We start from the raw sequence: 24,521 nt of genomic DNA on the forward strand, positions 1-24,521 counted from the left end.
CTAAAATAATCTTATTAGTATGTGTAATATAAAGGTAATGACACTTGTGTAATATATTGTAAGTTGTAAGAGTATTTGTAATGTTAGGTAAATAGTACAGTTACTAAAAAAAGAAATGAATATTTTGTTATGGGATAAACTAAAATAAAAAAATAAATATTTTGTCATGGGACGGATGGAGTATATATTTTTTCGAAATATATATTGTGTTGTCGGTTCATTTATTTATATTAACATGTACTTTGTCATGCTACTCTATATCTGATTGGGTCATTGGGTATATATTATGGATTAAGATGTCAACAATGTATTATAATTAGTACAATAACAGTCGTCATATATATACACGTATAATTTTATGAAATTACAAATAAATTGTTTTATTGCATGTATTTTTATCAAATATTACACAATAGTATTTATATTAATATAATATAAATGCAATTAAAAATAAATGATATACTCTTATTTTATCTAGCAAGTGCTATATGAACTATTTGAATTTTTAATCAGTGCTATTTAAAAAATCAACACCTTTCATTTTCTTAAATTAACACCATAACATAAATGAATATATAAACACGTGTGTTTGTTCGGGGAATTGGATTTTAAATATACTATTCATCTCATTTTTCTCTCTCAAAAATATTAAATCAAACACCTATTTTTTATTTTTACATTATACTAAAAATCAATTTTACATTCAAAACATCACGTAAACACCTATTTATATCACATCATACAACTATTCAAACTCAAAATTTTTATTATTCAAATTTCAACTCAAAATCCAAACCCCAGACAAACTGTCCACTTTAAATATATATATATTAATACAAATACATTACAATATTATCCCATCAAACTACATTTAACTAAGAGAAAAAATAAAAACGGCCCGAAAACTCAATTTAAGCATGAAAAAATCATGTTTGGACCTTAAAAAATGAATTCAAAATTTTTTGAACCTTGTCTGGTCTAACTCAGTTTTTGAAATTAATATTTAAGCTTTACTAAATTTATATATATATATATATATATATATTAATTTTTGAAATAATGACAAAAATTAAAATTGATGGTAAAATTCTTTGTTGTATATGTTTGATTAGGAATCGGACCGGATGGCCGGCACGAAAAAAACCGAACTAGCCCGAATTCCCACCCTTACTACTAAGTAGGCCAGGCCCACTGAGTAACATACCATTCTAAACTATATTTCTTTAACATATGTTTATCTATATATTTATTTGATTGTGAAATTAATAATAAAATTTTAAATTTTAAAATAATAATAATAATAATGATAATAATAAACATTGTTTTTTCAATAAAAGTATAGTGTAATACTTTTTTCCAATAAAAATATATTCTTCGTTATTTGTTTTATTTAATCGGACATTAGTTTTAAAAAAAATAATAAAAATAATAATATTTTTTATATAATAAAAAGTGATATTTTTTACTAAATAAAAAAAGCAGAAAATTAAAAAGAATAATTATTAAAATAATTTTTTATAATTAAAAAAAAGTGATATTTTTTACTAAATAAAAAAACGAAAATAATTTTCGTTAATAACCAAAAAATAATAAATATAAATTTGAATGACATAATAAATAAATTATTTCGTATGGGTATTCATATTCTTAGGCAAATATTCATAATCAATTCAAAAAAAAAAAAACATATTATTTAAGTCTGGTTTGAATTGGCTTTTGGGATCAGCTTTAGACTTATATTTTTAAACAAAATATTATACTTCCTCTGTCCCAATATAATAGTCTTGTTTACTATTTTTGTCCCTCTCAAAACAATAGTCTCATTTTCGTAAATAACCATATCACTATAAAACTACAATTACTTTTTCATTATTATTAAATAATTGCTACTACTTTTTACACTAATAAACTCACAATGGCAAAAAAGTCTTTTACACGTACGTTTTACCCACTGCCAATATAATATCAATATTCCTTAAATCCTGTGTCAAAGACAATCCAAACTATAGTTTTGGGACGAAAGGAGTACTTGTTTGCATACGTTTTTGTGCATTAAAAAAAAATGTTATGAGGCTCAAAAGTGTTTTTTTATAATAATAATAATAATAATAAATACTATAATATAATATTATAAAAATAGTTAACTTATATATATAGTATACAATTATATACTATATATATTATATTTTAATAAAAAATTAAATTATTATTTTTAATTTATATGTTATATTTTAATTAAAATTTAAAATTATAATTAAGATATCAAATTTAAATAGGTGTATATAAATTTTTTAATTATACTAAAATTATTAATATAATTTTTAAAATTTAAAATACAAATAACTTAATATTGGATTGTAAATTTTATTTTTAATCTATATATTATCTTTATATTAAAACTTTGAAATATAAACAACTAAATTTTAAAAATATTGTTATACTATAATTTAAAATCTTTAAATATAATTAATAAAATTTAAAAATAAATGATAAAAGTTTTATAAAAAAAGTACTATTATATTAATATTGTGTCAATTTGGGTAATTTTAACATTTTAAAAAGCACTTTCAACTCTATTATATTTAAATAATTTTTTTTTATAAAAACTGCTTTTATACAGATTTATCTAAATACAAAATCAAATTGTTTTTGGATTCTACTGATTTTTTAAACCAATCTAAACTGATTTTTATTTTTATTTTTCCCTACATTTATTATTATTAGTACTCCCTCCCTCGTTCAAATCTATGCTCGCTTTTCTCTCTGTGCTGTCATCGAAAAATATTTTCATTTCTTTTTTAAGTAAAAAATCATTCTACTTTTGTACTATTTTTTACTATAAAAGAAAAAATTAATAATTATTATTCACTTTTATTAAAATTCGTATCCGATTAAATGAGCACACATTTGCACAATGGAGGGAGTAATATGACCCTGACCACTTTAAAATTTTCAAGTAATCTGTGTTATGTTTTAGTTTGATGATTGTTTTTTTTTTTTATAAAAAATTGTACAATGATATAAAAGAAAAGAATAATTATAATATATTAAATTTTTTAAAAATATATTTAATATTTTTGACAAAAAGAATACATACTCCTTTATTACAAATTTAAAGTGAATTATCTAGCAAATGTATAATAGTAGTATATTATATAAATAATAATATATTTTTGTTTAGAATTAATTTTCTTATATAAATTTAAAAAATATTATATAATATATACTCTATAGTGGAAATCAAATATTTTATTTAAATTTTAAATAAATATACAAAATTATTAGACAAATATAATATATGCTTGATAAATAAAAATCTTCTTATGTCATGTAATGAAATAGAAGACTAAGCAATTTTTATATTGCTGCAATGAATGAAAATTAATAGATTTTATGAACATAATTTTCTCATTATCTCTTCTCTCTCATATATAAACACCACACGTTTGTACTTATATAAATAAATAAATAAATAAATATCTTTTTTATATTATATAAAATTTTGTTATTATATATAATTTATTGAAATATAATATATATTTTTTTAACTCTATATATAATATACTTCTATTACACACCATCAATATTATATTATTCCTCCGTCCCATGTAATATGGGTGTATTATTGTAAATAAGGGAATTTATCTATGTAATATGGGTGTATTATTGTAAATAAGGGAATTTAGATAAAGTATAATTAGTAAGTAATTAACAAGTGTATTAATAAAAATAATTATTATTTAGTAAAAATAATTATAGATTAAGATTAAGATAAGTAAAAAGTTTAATTAAAATTAAGAAAATTATAGAATTTAAAATTTAAAATGCGATTAAAGTGTATAATTATATTTCCAAAAATAGAAAGGACAAGTTACGTGGGACGAACGAAAATAGAAAATAGAGACAAATTATATGGGACGGAGGGAGTATCAATTTATATACATACACCCCTCGTATATACGTACATATATATGCATCTATATATTTATATATTATTGTTATTTATCTATCTATTTATATATATATATTATACTTAAGGTGTGTTTGTTTGAGGATTAGATTTTAAATACACTATTCATCTTTTTTTTTTCTTAAAAAATATCAAATCAAACACTTATTTTCATTTTTTATATTATACTAAAAATCAATTTTACATTTAAAACATCACATCAACACCTATTTATATCACATCATACAACTATTCAAATTCAAAATTTTTAATATTTAAATCCAAACTCCCAAACAAACAAATAATGCGGGTTTTTTAAAAATAAATATATATAGAGAGAGAGAGTCCAACTCGCTATTTATATCTAGGAATGGATAAATTTACCGAAACATACCAAAATATCGACTTATCGTACCCCATCGTGTTGAAAATATTGAAAATTTCGATACGGTATGGATATCGTACCAAAGTTTTCGGTACCATATCGGTATGAATTTTCGAAAAGTTGAGTATTTCGGTATGATACCGTAGCGATATTATTTTTATTAAATAATGTAATTATTAATATTTTTTAAAATCATAACAAAAAATATCTAAACTATTGGAAATATCTAAACTATTAAATTATTTTTTCATAATATTTTTTGAAATTTAAAATTATATTTTCGGTATAATCGGTAGGTATCTACCGAAATCAAAATTTTCGGTATAAATGATATATATCGGTATCGATCGTACCAAAATTAAAATTTTCGGTATAAACGATATATATCGATACCATACCAAAAATTTCGATATACCAAAATTCAATATAATGAAACTTTTGGTACGATACCGGTATGTATTTTAGTCATACGGTATCGGTATCGACCTATATTTTCCATAGGTATGTCATCCCTATTTATATCTGCGTGCTGGCTGAGTCTCAAAACCTAAATCCATATAACAGTACTCCATCCTAAACACTCTGAAATATTTTATTTTTGTACAAATAAAAAAAATATATATATATATATATTTCTCTCTCCATCATATCACCTAATTTTTAAATATTGCGGGAGTATAATTTAATCACTTTGAAAAAAAAAAAAAAACAATTGACAAACAAGAAAAAACTGAAGTGTTGGGAATCTCTGTGGAGCATATATAATTAATTCATAGGAATTCCTCTTCACTTGCTTTACCAAAACTGAAAATTGTCTAGACAACAACAAACTAATTAAGTCCATCACAGTTCAAGTGTCTAACTTAGAACCCGAAGAAGCCGAGCTCCGAGGCCTTTTCCTTCTCGAATGTCTCAAAGTACTGGTAAATGATTGTGACCGCCAGTAGAATCCCTGTCCCCGAACCGATTGCGCCCATCAGATCAGCCAACACTGTCAGCGCGCCGATGCAGATCCCCCCAAACGCTGCTGCAGTAGGGATGTAACGGTTCAGCTCCTTCTGCAGATTTGATTCCCGGTGGCCGGGCATCACCATTTGTTGTTCCTGGCAAGTTTAGAGCACACCGTCAAGATCAAGATGCAGCTTCAAATAGACAAAGGATAAGTAATCTGCAGATTTCTCATGGCCAACTCTAAATTTCAATGAGTACACTGATTTCAAAATTATTCACACAACTGTGCAAACTCGTTACCTAGTGCTTCTAACCACCACAATCTAGTATTCCCTTCGTCATCCAAAGTACAAAAAATACACACTTGGTTAAATCGTGTGGCCAAAAGTATGAGCACGTAAATGGATGACGGAGTAATTATATAGTACTGCACAAATCAATATATATTACTTCTACCCAAAAAATCACTATTTGCCGAAAAGTAGGCAGACATTGGATGACAGAGTAACTATATGGTACTGCACCGATCAATATATTACTCCCTAAAAAATCACTATTTACAACACTTTCCATCCACAAAATTGCTCGATGTATGAGTGAGTAGTAGTGGCATCATTGTAAATAAATATAATGTTTAAGGATTAAGAAGTGTGAAAATTACTATTTATAAATGAGAAGTTCATATCTTTTGTGGACAAGAAAACAAACATAAATTTGATGGATAAAGAAGGTATTAATTATTCAAATAACAAAAACATAAACTGTTGTATCACCCAAAACAGTACAAAAGTGCTTCCGAACTAAGAAATTGTTTCATTATATACCCTAGAGAAAATTGGCAAATATTATCTTAACAAGGAAAACTAATATGGCTCATTTTTGTATCAGGAAGATTTTGAATATGATTGATTAAATGCCTATTAACATACCTTCAGCTGCTTAGCCACATCCTTAGCTGAGGATCCTGAGACCTCAATCCATGTTTTTGAAAATAAAGCACATGCTGATAGCATAAACACTATATAAAACAGTCCGTGGAATGGATTGGCAACGATATCTGACAAGCTGCAAAACCCAAGCAGTCACTTATATAGTTGAGGAAATTTTTCCAGAAAAAACAAGTTATGATAACAGAAACAGAAACAAGTCAAGAATCAAGCTTACCTCGATGGTGCTGTTATATAATAAGCAAGACCACCAACAGGGACGGATTGACCCGAGTATTCAGATTCCTTCCACTTTCCCAAAAGATTGACTAGGAAATTTCCACTGTATTTCCTATAAAGCAACTGTTGAAATACAAAAGATTTTAGAACCTCAGTCGAACTCAGGAAATTCATCGCCTAGATTCATTCAAAAAAATCAGTATAAGTTAATTACCTGGGATATAAAGTAAAGGTTGGATACAAGTGCAGACTGTAAAATGATGGGCATATTCGAAGTATAGAACAGCTTAATCGGATATGAACCCTGTTGGCCACGGGCATTCTTTGATCTCACAGGCAGAACAACACGGAAGCCTTGGAAGTAGATAACAATAAGGAAGACCAAGACAGTGGCGAGCAAGTTTGTCACGTTAGGAAGATTCTGCCGGTAAAATGCCTCTCGCAGAGCTCGAACCTTATCTGTACGGGTTATTAACAGATGAAACAAGGCAATAACAGCTCCTTCAAATTCAGCTCCACGGCCACTGTTAATGGTAGTCGGACTGAACGCTTTCCAGATGATATTCTCACTGTTAAATAAGAAGAATTCAAGCCAAATAAACATTGATAGTCTTAACCAAAATAAAACAACAGGGAATAAATATATCAATCACCGACTTACCAAATATTGGTGGCAATAAATAGTGAAATACCGGATCCGAGACCATATCCTTTCTGGAGAAGCTCGTCCAGGCAAATAACAATGATGCCAGCAAAGCAGAGTTGCAGAATTATAAGGATAGCATTTCCAACTCCAAGTTGGCTTACACTGCCATACATTCCCGAAAGAACATATGCAACAGCCTCACCAACAGCTATCAATATGCCTAACAACTTTTGTGCACCATTTCTGTTTCAAAAAAGAAAGGATATATTAATTATCTTCATGAAGGCCAACTAATTGAGAAAAAATCATCAACGACGAAACAATTGATGAATTAATTTGATGCAGCATGTGAAATGCAAAACAAAATTCAGCCAAACCAATAGCTATCATGCATAAATCCATACAATAGCATCAACGATGAAAGTTAAATCTCAATCACGCAATGAATTTCTGAAAAAGTTATAACATGTTATATTAGCCACTCTACATACAAGAATATCATATATACAAAGTGTTTTCGGACTCATAATTGATTCAATTCAGATAAAACTATCAAAAAGCACAAAATTGAACTTAGAAAATCTATTGATATACTTACAGAAGGGCACGATCTTCCCGCACATTGTTGTCAACTTCAATGATCTTTGAACCCACCAAAAGTTGCATGACCATTCCAGATGTCACAATAGGTGTAATTCCAAGTTCCATAACTGTACCCCTGTTCGAGGCGAGAATAACACGCATCCAATAAAATGGATCCGCACCTGTGGTGGAGTGTATGCCATACAATGGCAGCTGACTGCAGACCAGGAAAATGAACAGAGATATCACAGTGTATATAACCTTCTCTCTGAATGGAACTTTTCGGTCTGCGCTCTGAACCTCAGGCAAGAACGCGAGAAACGGGCGAACCAGATGAAGCACTCTAAATCCTCCTCCCATTTTGCGTTGACCAAGCAATTCGAATCACTGCAATCACATTGCAAATATAAAACTCTTAAGAAATATTAGAATAAACAATATTCAAGATTCCACAACATTGTAAAACTAGAATGGTAAAGCAAATCAATTCAAAATGTTATGAATAACAAAATTACTAAAAAATAATAATAATAAAATAAAATAATTAAAATTTGGTGCATCTTTTTTAGGGATTCCACATAAATTACTGTGCTTAATAGTATGAACCAGTAAGTATCCAATAAATCCAAACCAAAAACTTACAAAAAAAAAAAGTGTGATTATATCGCGAACAAAAACAAACTTTTAATAAACCCTAGAAAGATCCGCAATGCAAAATTTTGTGAAAAAATCAATGAAAACAATGAATCGGAAGTAGATGCTAGCAGATCTGGGCTTCAAATCATAACTTATACATATGATCTACTTCCTATCTATCAAGGACGGCTAGATATTCAACAAAAACAAATCCGCAAAATATAATTACTACGAACAAAAAAAAGCAAAATTTAAACCGAACTTCCACATAAAAGAATTGCATCGGACAGATCTGAAAAAACACAACATCCAAATATCTCTGTGAAAGAAATTGACAAACCCTGTATCGGTCTCCCAGACGACGTGATTTACTTAGGCTCAACACCTCTCTCCCCCTCCCTCTCTCTATTTATATAGACGGTTTGTTCTTCCTCTTATTTCTTTTTATATTTCTATAATAAAATGATGACATGTTTTATCCAATCAAAATAAGCCACGTATTTTAACAATAAAATTTTAATAGATTAACATAGAAATTGAAATTGTTTTGATCCAGACTAACTGGCCCATCCGGTTCCGCAGCTTTTCGAACCGGCGGGTTCAAATCGAAACTGAGTTCGGTTCGAACGAAACCGCTATTACTACGATTCGGTTTCGTATTTGTCAAATCGCGAACCGTCGGTTCAAACCTCAGGTTACCGGTTGAAGGGACGGTTCGACCATTATCTGTAATTTTTTTTGAACAGGCCGGCGGCGACGGCGAACAAGAAGGAAGAAAGGAAATAGTTGTAGAAGAAAGAAGACGCAGAAAGAGAAGAGAAAGAGAAGAACCTTGTGCGCGCGGCGGCGGCGGCTGTGGAACAGTGGAATTGTGGATGTCTAATCTATTGATTAGGGTTGAATTGTGCTATATTTATAATTAAATTATTATGTATTTATTAAATTGTTATAATAACAAAATAATGTAGTACTCCCTCCGTTCTATAATACACGGTGACTGCTGTACCGTAAATACGATATTTTATGAGAGATATAATTAGTAGATAATTAAAAATGTATTAGTAAAAATAATTATCCTATAATATAAATAATTATAAATTAAAATTACGATAACTAATTAGTTTAATTAAAATTAAAAAAATAATAAATTAAAAAATTTTAAATGAGATTAAAGTATATAATTATTTTTATAAAAAAATGACATGAAATGTGGAACGGACAGAAACGGGCAACGTGGACATAATACTTAGGACGGAGGGAGTATAATAGTATTAATGTTGGAGTATAATACTATTAATGTCGGACTTGTTATAATATGGATATAATACTAGTAATTTTATTCGTATGTATTTTCTTAATTACCAAATTTGTTATTTTTATTTATTTTCAAATTATTATTATTTTTTTAATTTTTATTGTATATGTTATTTTTTAAATTAATTTTTTATTTGAATAATATATTTTATATATATAAAAAAAACTATAAGTATTATTTATAAAAATATTAAATTAATATAAAAATTAGATGTGTATAACACGTTATAAGCTAGTTGCTGGATACGAAAGAAATGCATATCCATATTATTGCAATTTCTCTATTTGATCAAATGAATACAAATAACAATATTATAATTCATATATATATATAGCTCACAAAATTATATATTGAATCACATTTCAAAATAAAATAAAAAAAAAGTTAGCCTTTAGACCATCGGCAATGAGATACTATCTTCTATTTTATATTTACAACAAACATACTCATTCTAATTTATTAATAAATTTTTATTTTCATATTATATATATTATTTTTTAATTATAGTTTTAATTTTTAGTATTAATTATTATATTATATTATTATTTGTCAATATTTGAATTTATTAAAATATTATGGGAAAAAAGTTATACTATCATTTATGATTTAATTAAATTTAGTTTTAATTTACTTTTAAATTTTAATTTTAATATCAAATTTGTATTTATATTGTTATAATTATTATTGGTTAAATAAAAAATAACATATAAAATATTGGCTAATTATTAATATTGATTTGTTCGATAGAATTATATAATATTTGTATTTATATATTTTAAATTTCAAATTGATAAAATATATTCAATATTGGTATCATTTTATATTGAATACAAAATATTATGAATTATAAAAATATTACAAAATTTAAATATAACAATAAATTCAATATAAATTACAAAAACAAAACATATATAATATATATTATATATATACATACATATACCTAAGTATCATGCATCCAATTAAATTAAGACACATGGCAATGGAATCACATCTTCCCAACATTTCTGCAGAGATACTAAAAATAACGATTATATTAATTTTTTTTTTTCTTAAAAAGAATTATGATGTGGCGCCTCTCCTGCGGATGCTCTTACTGAACTAAAGAATCCCGTAAACATCTATGACAAGAATTCTGCCAAAGAATTATTATTGAACACACTAGTATGGACACAAGGAATTAAATATAACTGCGGCTTCAATCAATAAAATTTATTTTATTTATTAAAAAACAAGAAAGGCATTGTGTATGCTCTAAACTTAACTTACTTCCATCCTTCTTTTTTGTTCCCTTGTTAAGCAAATCCTTTAGCTCCATAACTGGTCAGCATTGCGAATAAAGTCGACCCAAAATTCAACTGAGACACTCTAGTTTTATAAATGGGAAACCAATTATAGTCGTGTCACACGACGCCAAAGATCGGTGTTCAACATTGATGAACCAGGTAAGCAACATAATAGTTACTACACAGCCAAATCCAGAATAATAAAAAAAGAAAAAGTTGACCAAGTTTCCCTTTGAGATGGAAACAGTAATATCTCATCAATTCAGATTCAGATTCGACAGATTTGAACTAAATGCAGCAAGAGAAGTGAACTCATACTTACAAAATTAAGGAGAGATTTTACAATATCAAATTGGCACTTACCGCAGCGAATCAATAACACCTTCATTACCTCAAACTTTCTTGAAGAATGATAGGATATTCCCCTGCTTTGGATCCTTATTTCCGCCTTTTTTGTTTCCACCTTTCCCTGATGGGTTTGCAGGAGCACCGATTCCAATTGCAGGTGATTTTCTAGCTACTGGTGGCCTATTAATACAAGAACATTTGTATGATCGGAAAGTGTCAGTATAATAATACAGCATAAAATAGTAGAGTCTTATAAAGGAAGCGATAGCTGGATAAACACTGTCGATTTTAGGACACTTCTAGGATAGTATAAAGAGCAGGGATAACCAAACAAGCAGGATGCCTAGCACGTCAGGTTGTTCTGTGTGGTTTTGGACTAACATAAGATCCTTTTGGCTATTTTCTCAATGATGATAGTGAAATCAGGTTATCTCGAGAGTTTTATGACAGTAGTGAAATGAATATTTTTAGTTCCAAAAGTTTGGACTATGTTATGTTCTAAGCAAATGAATATACATATAAAACATGAAGTCCCAAACATAAGTTCAATTACATTAACATATATTACTCATATAAATATAACAAAGTTAAAATTGCTATAACTTTCCAGACATTAATTTTTTTCCCAAGTAATACTGGCAAAAACCCTATGCCCGCACTGTAAAATTATCAAAAAGGAACAGTGTACGACACATCAAAACCATTCTAGAAATACAATTGAACAAAGCAAGGTTTCTTCAAGCACCATACTGTGCATAACGAACATCATAAATTTATACATGAACCACTAGGTTGCAAAATTTCTGTATCGACTTTACAACTTGTACAAAAAATTTCCTGTATTGTGATGTGTGAGCATCCAAGCAGTGTGTCAGAGCTTCGACTAATTATGGGAAATCCATGCAAAGTTTATATAAAAATTTCCAATGCAAAGTAAGGAGGTCCAATTCTTTAAAGCTTTTTCCACTCCTCAAATTGTAAGCATGTATTCCAGTCATATGGAGAACATACATATAATAATTTTGAACCGTACTAAATGAAATGACTGGGAATCAAGAAATATACCTCAACAAGGAACTAATGTTGTAAGAATAATATCATTCAATTGAAGCAAGAAAAGGCATATATAATGTTTCCAGCACCCATGTGTCTAACCTGTGAATAGTGTTGCTCGCTGAGCTGGTATCAGAAGTCTTTGAAGAATTACTGATGGTGTTTCTATCAGGCTCTTCACCCTCCCACACAACCTCAGTAACTGGGTACACGTACAAATTAGGTTAATATTAACAGCATAATTGACATGGAAATAGACTAGCAACTCATTTCACATCCTCGATAAAATTGAAAGTTAGAAACATCACCTTCTCTTCCACGTTCATCAATCCTCTTCTTTAACACTTTTCTTCGTTTAGGCACAGCATCAGCTGCGGTGTCTTTCACGTTAGCCTCTATTTTGGGAACATGGCTTGTGGCCTTCTCTGAAGTGGGAGGTTTGGCCTGCTTGTCCTTGTTTGCAGCAGAAACTTTTTCTCCCAAAGGTTGGATAGCTCCTGCATCATCTTCATTTGTTCTATTAATCATTGGTTTATTTTCATTCTCCTCAAAACCTAAGCTGTTCTCCAGGCCAGATGTTTTTAAACTATCTGAACGAGGGGTAGATCTTTTCGGAGGATCAGGTGATGCTAGATTTACTGCATTTTGGTACTCGTCTTCCTCATCTGAGTAATCAAATACAACTCTCCTCTTTCTACTGCCTTCAGCATTAGAAGCTCTGTGTACAGTGAAATCTCGGTCTTCTTCATCGCTGCTCCCACATTCAGCTGATTCACGAGCACAAATTTGACCTTCTGCACTAGCTGAGATATTAGATGAGAAGACGTGATTTAGATAAACTAAGACAATACACAATTACCTTGTATCTTTACAAGAAATATACAAGAATGAAGGGTTTAACCAATAGAGTTTGCTTTGGAATTGTCAGCTTGCGCTAAAGGAGTGTCAGGTTTGGACTTCGCAGATGCACGGCCCCAAATGTTAGCCAAAGAATTTCCAGTACCAGAAGGTTTTTTTTCAGTCTGGCCCTTTTGGTTGTTCGGAAGCGAAGGAGAAATCTTTTCTTTATTTTGGCTGCCTTTCCCATGTTCAAGCTTCACATCAGGTTTTACATTGTTACCAATGCCGCTAACATTTGGGCTTGACTGCTGAACTTTTTTCTGTAAAGGTTGTGGGACAGTCTCAGCTGTCTGAGTAGAATAACTTTTAGACAAATCCGAGGCTCCTTCAGTCTTTATTTGATTGGGTCTACTGCCTGAAGATGCCTCTCCAGAAACTCGCTTAACAAATGAATTTGAAACTCCACAGAACCTAAGAGTGAAATAGATTTTAAAACAGAAAGGAGGTTTTGCATGAAGGTGTAATAACAAATCTAATGATCGTGAAAGAAGATAAACTACCAACAATATCACTCAATGGAATTTACAATTAAATACAGGAGAAAATTTGAGCCTAGGCGATTGACCTGTTATCTCGCAAGCAATTATCAGCTGTTTGAGGCTGCTTGAAGAGGTCTTCAGCTTGAACAAATTCTTGATTCCAAAGTGTAGCTGGATCTTTGGGAAGAGAGGCCTGCACACTATAGACTTGAATGGAGCAATCTCCATTAAACTCATGCTTTGCATCTGCAAAATTTAAACAAACAAAAAGATAAGTAGTTATGGTGAACAGTTTCTCAGATTTTACACATAGATTAAGTTGTTAAGAAGCAATGAATAAGGCTATTCCTTAACACCAACTTAAGCATAATAATCAAAAGAGACACAAAATTTTTATACAATCTAAAATTAAATACAGGCTTAACTTATAAAGACCCTACAATACCAAAATCTACTACAATTACTTTATAGTCAAACATTAGCAAGGACATCCAAATGCAAATGAAAACTTGCCCCCAAAAAATAAATAAATAAATCATTCAATGCTAATGGTCAAAACAATAATCTGAGATTACCATGCACATTACAATTTTCTTTGAAATATTCACTTATACAATTTATTTATGCAACTTTGCAGTTTTATTGAACAGTAAGGTTAAGGAACCACCTGAAAGCTTATTCTTGGAAACAAGTTTTATATGGTAAGTCGAAGGATTGTTCTTCAACCACCCAGAGAGAGTGTAAATCACCTCTAAACCATTCCCATACTTTTCAACAAACTCTTGCAGCAGCCTACAAAAAGTTCCCTCAAACACAATAATCATACCAAATTATAATAGCATACAATCATCAAAAATTAATTTGGGGTACACGAATCCGGTTACCTTTTCGCAGCATCAGAGGAAACCAAAAAATTTCGACTAAGCCATTTGTAGGACACCTGAAATTAAAAAATAAAAATAATAAATTTCACTATAAAAATTGAATAGCGATGGTAGAGCAAGAAAATTATAGCATAAAGCAACATTGCAAATTAATCTAATTTTCACAGCAAGCCCTCTAGCACGATCGTCGTAATGTAGGACTCTCTAGCATAAGTTAAAGTTAGGACAAACCATTGCATTTAACCAAATAGCCATTGTTCAAAACACATATCCAAAAGATGAAGCTTCTATCCCACAAATAATTGACGAATTGGAGAAATTTGGAGGCGTGGGGCTTACCACTTGAAGTTTATCGGAGACGATGTATTGAATTTCGTCGAGTATGCCTAGGGTTTCGATTTCTGCCATCTTCCGTTGGGTGTGATAGAGAGGCGTCGGATCGACCACGGCTGCTGGCACTCAGCAGGGTTTTCCCTCTCGAGAGAACTCTCGATTTCCCGCCACTGTCCGCAATTTGGGAATTTAGGGCAAAGCCATGTTGATGGATGGAAGTCTATTTTCACGTGAGATCAACCTTACGGCACGTGGTTAATGGATTCTCCTTTTCAAATAAAAATGGGATCATATATACTCCCTCTCTCCGTCGCTCCAGTGAAAGTGTGACCTTTGTTTTTTACATTTAAATTTTTTAATATTAGTACTATATTAGATTCTAATAAAAAAAATAAAAATACGCAGGTAATAGCAAGGAAATAATAACTTTATTTTGGACGAACGAAAATGAAAAATAATAACATTTCAATAGGACGAAGGAATATTTTATCTTTTATTAAAATTAAAATAATGATTTTAATAAAAAAAAATAGTGTATTTATCAAATTATAATAATTATAGAAAATGAGAAAGAAATGCTTAAGAATTTGACTCCATAATAATATTTTATACATACATTTTAAATCTATTTTTCAATCACCTATATTGATTGTAGTCCGTAGTCATACATATAAATATTACTCCCTTCCTCCGTCCCACATAATTTGTCCCTATTTTTTATTTTCTTCCGTCTCACATAACTTGTAATTTCTATTTTTAGAAATATAATTATGCACTTTATTCGCATTTTAAATTTTAAATTTTATAATTTTTTAATTTTAATTACACTATTTATTTATCTTAATCTTAATCTATAATTATTTTTACTAAATAATAATTATTTTTACTAATACATTTTTTAATTACTTACTAATTATACTTTACCTAATTTCCCGTGTCCACGGTAATACATCCATATTACATGGGACGGAGGGAGTAATTTGTCAGCAAAAGGTTCAAAAATTAGATTTATAAGGTCTTGTTGCAATTGATCTGAAGCTTCCAATTAGAGTTCAAAAGGCAAGGACAAGTAGCAAATCAAATAATCAACCACAACGAAGAATAAAAATGCGCGAAAAGTTTCAAGTTTTGGTTGCTCTAACCACTGTTGCCAATTTTGATGAAAATTAACTCTACAAGCAATAAAATATGGTCAAAGATTGAAGAGGACAATCAAAGAAAAGACACGAAGAACATGAAGTTGTGTTAAAAGAGCAAGAAAAATGTAATTTCAAACAATATTGTATTTACGACATTGTTTTATTGCTTTTTGTTACACTAATATTTGTTTGCTATCATGTCTCATAATTTTTTTAGCATTCAATACAGATTGACAAAGAATATGCAATTATAGTCAAAGAGCTTGAAAATATTGGTGAAAAATTAATGACTGCATTAGCAAAATTGAAATGATTATAAAGGTATAAATTTCTGACATTCAATAACAAATTATGAGTAGAAATTACCATGTCATACTATAAAATGAAATTGCAAATATACAAATGAAAAATAAATTTAAATGATGTAAACGATAGATTAATCTAAAAAATTTAATATGCACTACTTATTTATTTATCTACAAACGTGAGTCAACCAACAATTATAAGTGATTACTCTTGCTAGGGTATTCATTTCATTTTTTTAGTAAAAAAATATTATTATTGTTATTATTTTTATTTAGCCTAAAAAGTAAAAAATATATATATATATATATTTTTATCTATTTTTTTTTAAAGTTCGTACTCTTCAAATAAACATACAATTGGATGATGGATGGAGTATATATTTCAGCTAAGTAGCTCAAGTAATTGAAATTGGAGGTGGATATAAAAAAAAAAAAAAAAAAAAAAAAAAAAAACACTTTCCAACATACTCATTTTGTCTCGATTCAAATGTCTCACTTTAATTTAAAGTACTCCCTCTGTCCCATAAGAAGGGTTCCATTTACCATTCCCTAATTTAATAATTGTACTACCTACCTAAAATAATAAATACCTTCTAAGTTACAATATATTATACAAATGTTACTACCTTTATATTACACAATACTAATAAGGATATTTTCATTTTTTTTACTACAATCCAATATAATACTAATATTAAAAAATCTACGTAAAAAATAACCTTTACTCTTTATATGGGACGGAGAGAGTAATAAAATTCAATTAGTTAATGATTTGAATTAAAATATTGTTTTATTATTTTTTTTATAGGATTAATATTGTTGTAATTTTAAAATAAAAATTAATATATAATAAATTTAGAATATATATTTAAATATTATATCTTAATAAAATATATCGTAATATAGTCATCATTTTGTAAATAATAAAATTTTGAATAATAGAATTAAATAAAAATATGCTTATTTATATATAATTAAGATAAACTAATTTTATAATAAAAAAGAAGAATGTTAAATATAGATAAAAATATTTATTTATTGAAAAAAAATATAAGTAATTTTTTTTTGAATAAATTCTAGTATAACATTATATATTAGGAAATTAATTAAATTAATTTAAATTTATTAAATTTATTTGAATTTAATACTATTTTAGGTTTCATTTAGTTTTTTTCGTTCATATTTAAATATTAATTATTATATTAAAATATAGTATTGCAAAAAATATTTCCATTAATATGATATTTATACAAAAAATTATACAAATATAAATAGATTTTTAATGTTAATAAACGTAAATGTGACAGCCTTATATACAGAGGAAATAAAATTTACAAAAGTGAAATAAAAACCAATGGAATGGAGAGAATATATTTTAATAACTGTGCAAGTTTGTTGATACGACCAAAACAAGTTTGAAAATATCAAAAAAATTTTCCCAAAAGATATCAAATCAAATATCTACTTTCCATTTTCTATAAGATATTAAAAATTAATTTTACATTCAAACATCACATCAATATCAATTTATATGACATCGTACAGCTATTAAACTCAAAATTTTTACTATTTAAACCTCAACTCAAAATTCAATCCTCCATTTTAGTTTGTCTAATGGCACAAGTAGTCGTCCATGATACCTTATCGACAAAATAAGAACCCCCCACGCACAATAAGCACAACACACGAGAGATCGTTTAGTAGTGCGTGAGGGTAAACTTGTGAGTTGCGACCGTAAAGTCACGAATTCAAACTCCCGACATCTCTTTGCAGGCTGAACCTTCCAATGCGGATGCAGATTCCTAAATCATCAATAAGTAAGTAAATAAAAAATCACGACACAATCCATATTACATTGAGCACACAAATCGCAACCCAAAAAGGCTGTACAACATATCTTGTGCCCAATATAACCATGCCATTGATTATGCAAAACAGACCATATGAGCATTACAAGTAATTTATGCAAACTTCATTTAGGCTGATATTTCATATGCATACAAGTATATATCATAAGGTTTCCAATGACACATCAAGCACAAAAATTGGATGAGCATATTCCAAATTATCAGGATGCAAAATAGTTTACTGTTTTAGTAAGACATGCTGCATGGTTAGTCGTAACCCAAGTTGTTCTAGTGGTCGTCAAGCTTAAACAAAACTCCAAAGACATATTACTCATGCAGTTCTAGCCAAAAATATACAAGTACTTATGTCAATCATGGTGGAATAAACAAGCATCTGCAGGCGGCCTCGACACAAGATTTTCCAACATGAACAAAATCATTAAAAAATTTGCAGGTAAGTAGATATGCTTGCAAAAGTTCTATTGTTGCATTACTTGGTTCACTATATCACAAGTTCTGAATTCATGATAGTTACGATCTATTGCCGAAAATTGGAGAAATTGGCCAATATAAACTGATCTAATTTTATTTAAAAGAGCAATCCAGCCTACTTACTTTCTAGGATTGATTCCCATATACAGAATGAACAGATTCATGGTGAAACTTCTCTCCTTCCTTGTTCCCCTGTTATTGACCATAGCTGCTATTATTTCTGTTTCCTTCCCACTTAATTTTTCTAAGGTAACTCAGTGTACATCAGTGTGCTCTCAAAAAGAAAACAATGATTATTCATAAACGTAAATTGGACACTTAAAAGCAGTCTAAAAATATTAGTTATATTTGATCCATGTGATGAGAGTATGTTTGTGTATATTTTGAGTCACAAAAGATTAAGGGATATGAAGTGGACAGTGGGTGCAGGTTCTTCTAAAGATTAAAATTGAGATTTATACTCATTATTACTGAAGCTTTTCCTGTTCAAAGGCTGAGTAGTTAGTAGGATCTTCTCTAACAAATAACACCAAATAATTAAAGTTGGTAGCGATCTAAATAAATGTAAGTAAGATGTAAACACAAACCTAATAAGAGGGATTAGCAATCTGAATACTCGAATGAATGACAAGTGTGATCGTCGAATTCACTAGAGAAAATTGCTAGTGATTAAGCTACAATCACGCCGGATGCAATACAAATCAATGACCTATGAACATCTGATATATATAGCTCTATTATTGACTATAGCTTTCATCCGGTGATCAATTGAAGTCTAAGTATAAATCCAGTTAGTTTCTTAATCTAGATTCACTTTTTTGTTGTTACATTATTCAATCTATTATTTTTCATTAACATATAAAAGATATCACATGAGCACCAATTTTTATTTGAAAATAATTAAAACCCAAAACCCCAAGATATAAGTAACACTTTCTTGGATGGCCAAGAGAAAAAAATACATCATCAAAAATAAAAATAAAAACATGGCACAATTCAGACTTTGACACTAGATTTTAGTAGTCTTGTCCACTAATAATTACTGATCCGGACCGTATGCTGAACTTAACCAAAAATTGCGATTGATTCGGTATATTCTTATATAGTTCAACATTTTATTTTATTTTTTCGTTCAGCATTATGCATTTTATACATTTATACCATGGTTTGGTAATTTTCTTATGCAGTTCAGCTTAGACTACAATTTTGTAATTCAATGTAAAAGCGTTCAACAAGTTGACAACTTGATTTTGCACGTTTAAATTATGGTTTGACATATTATACCGAGGTTCAACAATCCAACACTGTGTTGATGTTTTACATAATTCAACACATAAATATGTGGCTCAATATATTTTATACATTATTCATTTGATTTTGATGCCATTCCACATCACAATTCTAAAAATAATTCAGCATATTATCAAATCCATAAATTAATCTATTCATTAAATTCCATGTTTACAATAAATAATTAGGACAAATGATAATCACTTGATACATAACCTGGTACGTATCAAAAAATTAGATCATATAAAACAAGCATACCCCTGGTTTCAATAATTACTATTGTACAATTCTTTGCATACTAAGAGCCCACTCAAAATATGTTCCATTCCACATACATGTAACTAAAAACCTCCATTTTTAAGTTAGGCCATGAAATTAAGCTTTCTTTTGTGAAAAATAAACTCATGAAGCATACTCTCTATTCTGGCAGATATAATCGATAAGCCACAGAAACAGGGAAACCCAGATTGAGACAAAACTCAAAAAAGTTCATGACCTATGAAGTTTAAATCTGTGGTCAAGATACACCTTCATCCAAAACATAGCTGTAAATATGACTGCGCATAATGAGCATGATGTTAGAAGTTTTAAGCCAATATCTAACATGAAAGCCTCCAAATCAATAAAATCAAGGCAGTTTTGGTCAATTCTCGAGACTATAAGTTGACATGGATGGAAAGAGTCGCCTAGTTAACTAACAGCTTTGAATGATATAAATAAATGCATTAAATTCATTGATTTATTTCACAAGTATGCAAACAAAATTACCTCACCATATGCTGATAAGTGCATGGGTTATCGCGCACCCTCATGATCCTTTTGACTGAGATTTATAATCTCCTTCAGTAATCGACTTATTGACTCCCTAATTTCTTTAGACACTACCAGTTCTTGAGGAATTGGGCCCAAAGCATAGGCAGTGAGGATGCGGTTCACGGTAGCCAAGTTGAATTTGCTGGAATCACCTCGAGGCTTCTTGTCTGCATGCTTGCACGTGTTTCTCAATGTGCATTTTTGACAAACCTAAAACAACAAGAGAATCACTGAATGACTGAACCATATAAAGCAGTTGATCTATAAAAATGGAGGTTCTCAAGACTAACTTACCTCATGTTCCTCGATGTTAAAGAACAAGCGCAAATATTTAGCTGCATTAACATTTTTTCGATAAAGGGTTGGGCAACCAAAGAGAGCTATCTTCTTCAGTTCGCTGGCGGATAACCATCTGGCATAAGAATGCAGAATACGTCATAAAAACCTGACAGAACGTGTATAACGTTAAGAATGAATTTGAAGTTCTGTTAATATTCATGTCAATAGAGCAGGGTAAAAACAGAAATTTAATTCCACCCACGCACATCCTTTAACACGTGCACACGCATGTATGTTGCCTCTATTCCAGTTCCACTATGAGGACTGAGGAGCTACATGGGCCGTATATTGTATGTATATATTGAGTCAAGATACATATCCTTTTTAAATTCAATTATTAACATGTCCTTTCAAGATCTTCCATTCCTCTGAAGAGGAAGTTTGTATTTTCTACACGATGTAGTATCATGCTTAAAGGGAGACATAAGACCACGGTTCTAAAACAAGGGGTTCGAAAATATGTCTACAATTCTAAAACTGGGGGTTCATGTTTCGAAAAGCATAATGAATGAGAAATTGAACCACAACTCCTTTCATCGGAACACAGCTCAACTGTGCACATACACACACAATTTTTTTTTCGTTTTCTTTCGATACTTTTCATCCAAACTAGGATAATGTAGCATTTTACAATAATAGATGCACAAACTGACATCAGAGTGCAAAGATATTTATAACTCAAGGGAACAATAGTTCGACAGAGTTTGACAATAATCCCTTGATATGAATAAACATCAATTTACAGCAATTTTAGTTTGGGCACCAACTAAGACACAATTATGCAATCAAATAGAATCCAGCACACAATCAAATTTATTTTTTTCACGTATTAATTATTGTGGACAAAAACTACAAGCATATTAACGTATCAATGGATGAGTTCTTACTTGGCAATCTCCGCGTGATCTTCTCCAAAGTTCACTGCAGCATACTTCAAGAAACCTATGGCGTAATTGTCCTGGAAGATAGTCGAATCAAATCCTTGTTTTCCGATGAAATTCGCACCCTTCAAGTATCCTCTCAGGTACAAATGTCGGGCAAACAGTTGCATATCAGGAGAAACCAACGAGTGAACCACTGGATCCACGAATTTCACTTCTTTCTCCTTCTCCTTCTCCTTCTCCTTCTTCCCTTTGGAGAACAACGCTGACAAGCTCTGCCGAGGCCCAATTTTCACACTCGAATTACCCTTTAACTTTGCACAATCGCCTTCTAATTTAACCGCAGTCTCTCCTGTTTTCTTCGAAAGCCCGACCTCTCCTGTGAAGAAAGCACTCAGCGGCTGTGCGTTTTCCCGGCTGTTGATCTCAATTTCTTCAACGGATTGAGCTGAAAACGAAAATTTCCGCCGTCGGAAGAATGGAGTAAGCGAAAATGCGAACGAATCCGAAGGATTAGGAGTCCAGCGGCCGGGACTTCGAATTTTGACATGCGCGTCGAGATGACGGCCACAGACTGCTTTAAGCATCGTCTTTCGGGGAATTTCTCTTCAATTCAGAGGGCTTTGCCGCTTTGGGTCTTGAGGAGAGGAGGAAATGCTGCTCAGCTTCCGCCATTGGAGGATCGCGCATTGAGGGTTTAGGGGTTTAGAGAAACACGCTTTCTGCCAAGAATACTCTAAAATCGCTACTTTTGAATTTCATTATTATCCGTATAAGAAATAGGAATAGGTGGATATCTCGCTCTTACGTGGTGTGATGTAATAAAAACATCTTTAATAAAAATAACTAAATAAAGTAAATTATATAGTTCCTGGGTGTATTCTATTTATTTTTTAAAAGAAATAATATATTATCTTAATTTCTTATATTTTATATATAAAAAATTATTTTAAATCATTTTATTAAACAAATACACATAATTTTTAATAAAAATGTAAAAATTAACCAATATTTTATTTATTTTGTGATTTTTTTATTTAATTAAATTATGTATAAAACACAACTCTTTGTACAAATTAATACTATTTGATTGTAAATGCACTATTTAATTAAAGTTTTGTACAAATAAAATATCGTAAATAATATTTTTTTAAAAAAATAAACAACTAAATAATTTATTAATTATTTATTTAATATATTTTAATGAATTGTTATCTCATTTTTACAAACATAAAAATTATAAAATGAAGGCTTATTCCATTATTTATTTATTTATATAAAATTTATATCATTAGATGTGTGTTTATAATTAAACAAGTTTTAAAAGAATAAAATATTTTATGTATATTTTAATTTAATACAATTTTTTATGCGATAAATAAAATATAAAATATTGTATATTTACACTTGAAATAAAAAAAAAATATTATGCAATTTATTCTAATAATAATAATAATAATAATAATAAATAACATTTAATGATATTGTACAATTGGAATATGTTATCATATATGCACAAAACAATCCTATTTATGAAAAAAAAAAAAAAAAAAACTCAAAATAAAAATAATATTCAAGTGATATCCAATATTTTGAATCACATTGTCTTTGTTCGGGGGGTTTGGATTTTGAATTGAGATTTGAATAGTAAAAATTTTGAATTTGAATAGTTGTATGATGTGATATAAATAGGTGTTGATGTGATATTTTGAATGTAAATTAATTTTTAGTATAATATAAAAATAAAAAATAGGTGTTTGATTTGATGTTTTTTCAGGAAAAAAAAAATAAAATGTCTAAACCAATCCTCCAAACAAACACTCCCCTAAAATATCTAATACTTCATCCATTTGCTATAATTATGTTATTTTTTAATTTAGTTGTCTATTATGTACAATTTATTTATATTAAATAACTTTATTATTAATAATTTTATCATATTTACTTTAACAAGTAATAAATAACTTGTCGTTACCTTTTATACTTATCACATTCATATTTATTAATTTTTTAATAGCTTTCCTATAATGTTTTTATTTTATTTTTTACCCACTCTACTTTTATATTAAAATATTACTATTATTTTTTAGGAAAAAAATTATTCTTACTCTCAATATAAACAAAATTTATCAATTTTAATTTCGATATAAAAATTTTATCAATTTTAGTCTCAATATAACCAAAATTCATCATTTTTTGTCTCAATATAAAAATTTTATCAATTTTGGTCTCAATATAACCAAAACTCATCAATTTTGGTCCAAATATAAAATTTTTATCAATTTTGGTCCAAATATAACCAAAACTCATCATTTTTGGTCCAAATATATTTAAACTTTTTCTTTTTTTGTCCCACCGTCAACAAACCCACGAAAAATGTGACGTGAAAAGAAATCAAACTTTATATTTATATTTGAAAAAATTGCACAATCTTGCAAGTCTACGTCAGCATTTTCCGTCGGCTTGTTGACGGTTGGACCAAAAAAATAAAGTTTCATTATA

The 24,521-nt window shown here is 29.2% G+C and overlaps 3 protein-coding genes across 7 annotated transcripts; all 3 read right to left on the reverse strand.

Annotated features, from left to right (window-relative positions):
• Positions 1-5,065: 5,065 nt before the first annotated feature.
• Positions 5,066-9,165, reverse strand: LOC127247600 (uncharacterized). 2 transcript variants are annotated; one of them, XM_051269524.1, is made up of 7 exons: positions 9,147-9,165; positions 7,696-8,066; positions 7,113-7,340; positions 6,666-7,020; positions 6,450-6,574; positions 6,215-6,350; positions 5,066-5,437 (listed from the first exon to the last, which is right to left on the reverse strand). In XM_051269524.1, the coding sequence occupies exons 2-7, from the start codon at positions 8,037-8,039 to the stop codon at positions 5,198-5,200; spliced, it is 1,428 nt and encodes a 475-aa protein (XP_051125481.1). In that variant the 5' UTR covers positions 8,040-8,066; positions 9,147-9,165; the 3' UTR covers positions 5,066-5,197. The 2 variants fall into 2 exon arrangements, with proteins under 2 accessions (XP_051125481.1, XP_051125480.1); XM_051269523.1 differs by lacking the exon at positions 9,147-9,165 and adding an exon at positions 8,656-8,777.
• Positions 9,166-11,107: 1,942 nt separating this feature from the next.
• On the reverse strand, positions 11,108-15,168 carry LOC127248133 (uncharacterized). The gene is made up of 8 exons (XM_051270352.1): positions 14,920-15,168; positions 14,581-14,636; positions 14,364-14,488; positions 13,783-13,942; positions 13,219-13,628; positions 12,626-13,120; positions 12,420-12,519; positions 11,108-11,444 (listed from the first exon to the last, which is right to left on the reverse strand). The coding sequence occupies exons 1-8, from the start codon at positions 14,986-14,988 to the stop codon at positions 11,309-11,311; spliced, it is 1,551 nt and encodes a 516-aa protein (XP_051126309.1). The 5' UTR covers positions 14,989-15,168; the 3' UTR covers positions 11,108-11,308.
• A 2,655-nt stretch (positions 15,169-17,823) lies between these two features.
• Positions 17,824-22,727, reverse strand: LOC127247148 (uncharacterized). Of its 4 annotated transcripts, none has more exons than XR_007837815.1 (5): positions 22,026-22,727; positions 21,094-21,211; positions 20,760-21,009; positions 18,820-18,888; positions 17,824-18,159 (listed from the first exon to the last, which is right to left on the reverse strand). XR_007837815.1 is itself a non-coding variant. In XM_051268883.1 (4 exons), exons 1-3 carry the CDS (start codon positions 22,604-22,606, stop codon positions 20,782-20,784), a joined length of 927 nt encoding a protein of 308 aa, XP_051124840.1. In that variant the 5' UTR covers positions 22,607-22,727; the 3' UTR covers positions 17,824-18,159; positions 20,760-20,781. The 4 variants fall into 4 exon arrangements, 2 of the variants coding, with proteins under 2 accessions (XP_051124840.1, XP_051124839.1); XR_007837814.1 differs by having other exon boundaries at positions 20,755-21,009; XM_051268883.1 differs by lacking the exon at positions 18,820-18,888.
• Positions 22,728-24,521: the final 1,794 nt, after the last annotated feature.

Source organism: Andrographis paniculata, unplaced genomic scaffold (genome assembly GCF_009805555.1).
Source record: "Andrographis paniculata isolate CXL003 unplaced genomic scaffold, ASM980555v1 Contig32END, whole genome shotgun sequence".
NCBI lineage: Eukaryota > Viridiplantae > Streptophyta > Magnoliopsida > Lamiales > Acanthaceae > Andrographis > Andrographis paniculata.

What these genes read in the sequence shown, in the direction of transcription:
- LOC127247148 (XM_051268883.1), bottom strand. Translation starts at nt 22,606, where the DNA reads ATGCTTAAAGCAGTCTGTGGCCGTCATCTCGACGCGCATGTCAAAATT. An exon ending in GATCACGCGGAGATTGCCAA is followed by an intron (nt 21,212 to 22,025) that starts GTAAGAACTCAT and finishes TTCTTATGCCAG; the next exon opens with ATGGTTATCCGCCAGCGAAC. An exon ending in TTAACATCGAGGAACATGAG is followed by an intron (nt 21,010 to 21,093) that starts GTAAGTTAGTCT and finishes TTGTTGTTTTAG; the next exon opens with GTTTGTCAAAAATGCACATT.
- LOC127247600 (XM_051269524.1), bottom strand. Translation starts at nt 8,039, where the DNA reads ATGGGAGGAGGATTTAGAGTGCTTCATCTGGTTCGCCCGTTTCTCGCG. An exon ending in TTTATTGCCACCAATATTTG is followed by an intron (nt 7,021 to 7,112) that starts GTAAGTCGGTGA and finishes CTTATTTAACAG; the next exon opens with TGAGAATATCATCTGGAAAG. An exon ending in ACCTTTACTTTATATCCCAG is followed by an intron (nt 6,575 to 6,665) that starts GTAATTAACTTA and finishes GTATTTCAACAG; the next exon opens with TTGCTTTATAGGAAATACAG.
- LOC127248133 (XM_051270352.1), bottom strand. Translation starts at nt 14,988, where the DNA reads ATGGCAGAAATCGAAACCCTAGGCATACTCGACGAAATTCAATACATC. An exon ending in TCCTCTGATGCTGCGAAAAG is followed by an intron (nt 14,489 to 14,580) that starts GTAACCGGATTC and finishes AACTTTTTGTAG; the next exon opens with GCTGCTGCAAGAGTTTGTTG. An exon ending in TTCCAAAGCAAACTCTATTG is followed by an intron (nt 13,121 to 13,218) that starts GTTAAACCCTTC and finishes CTAATATCTCAG; the next exon opens with CTAGTGCAGAAGGTCAAATT.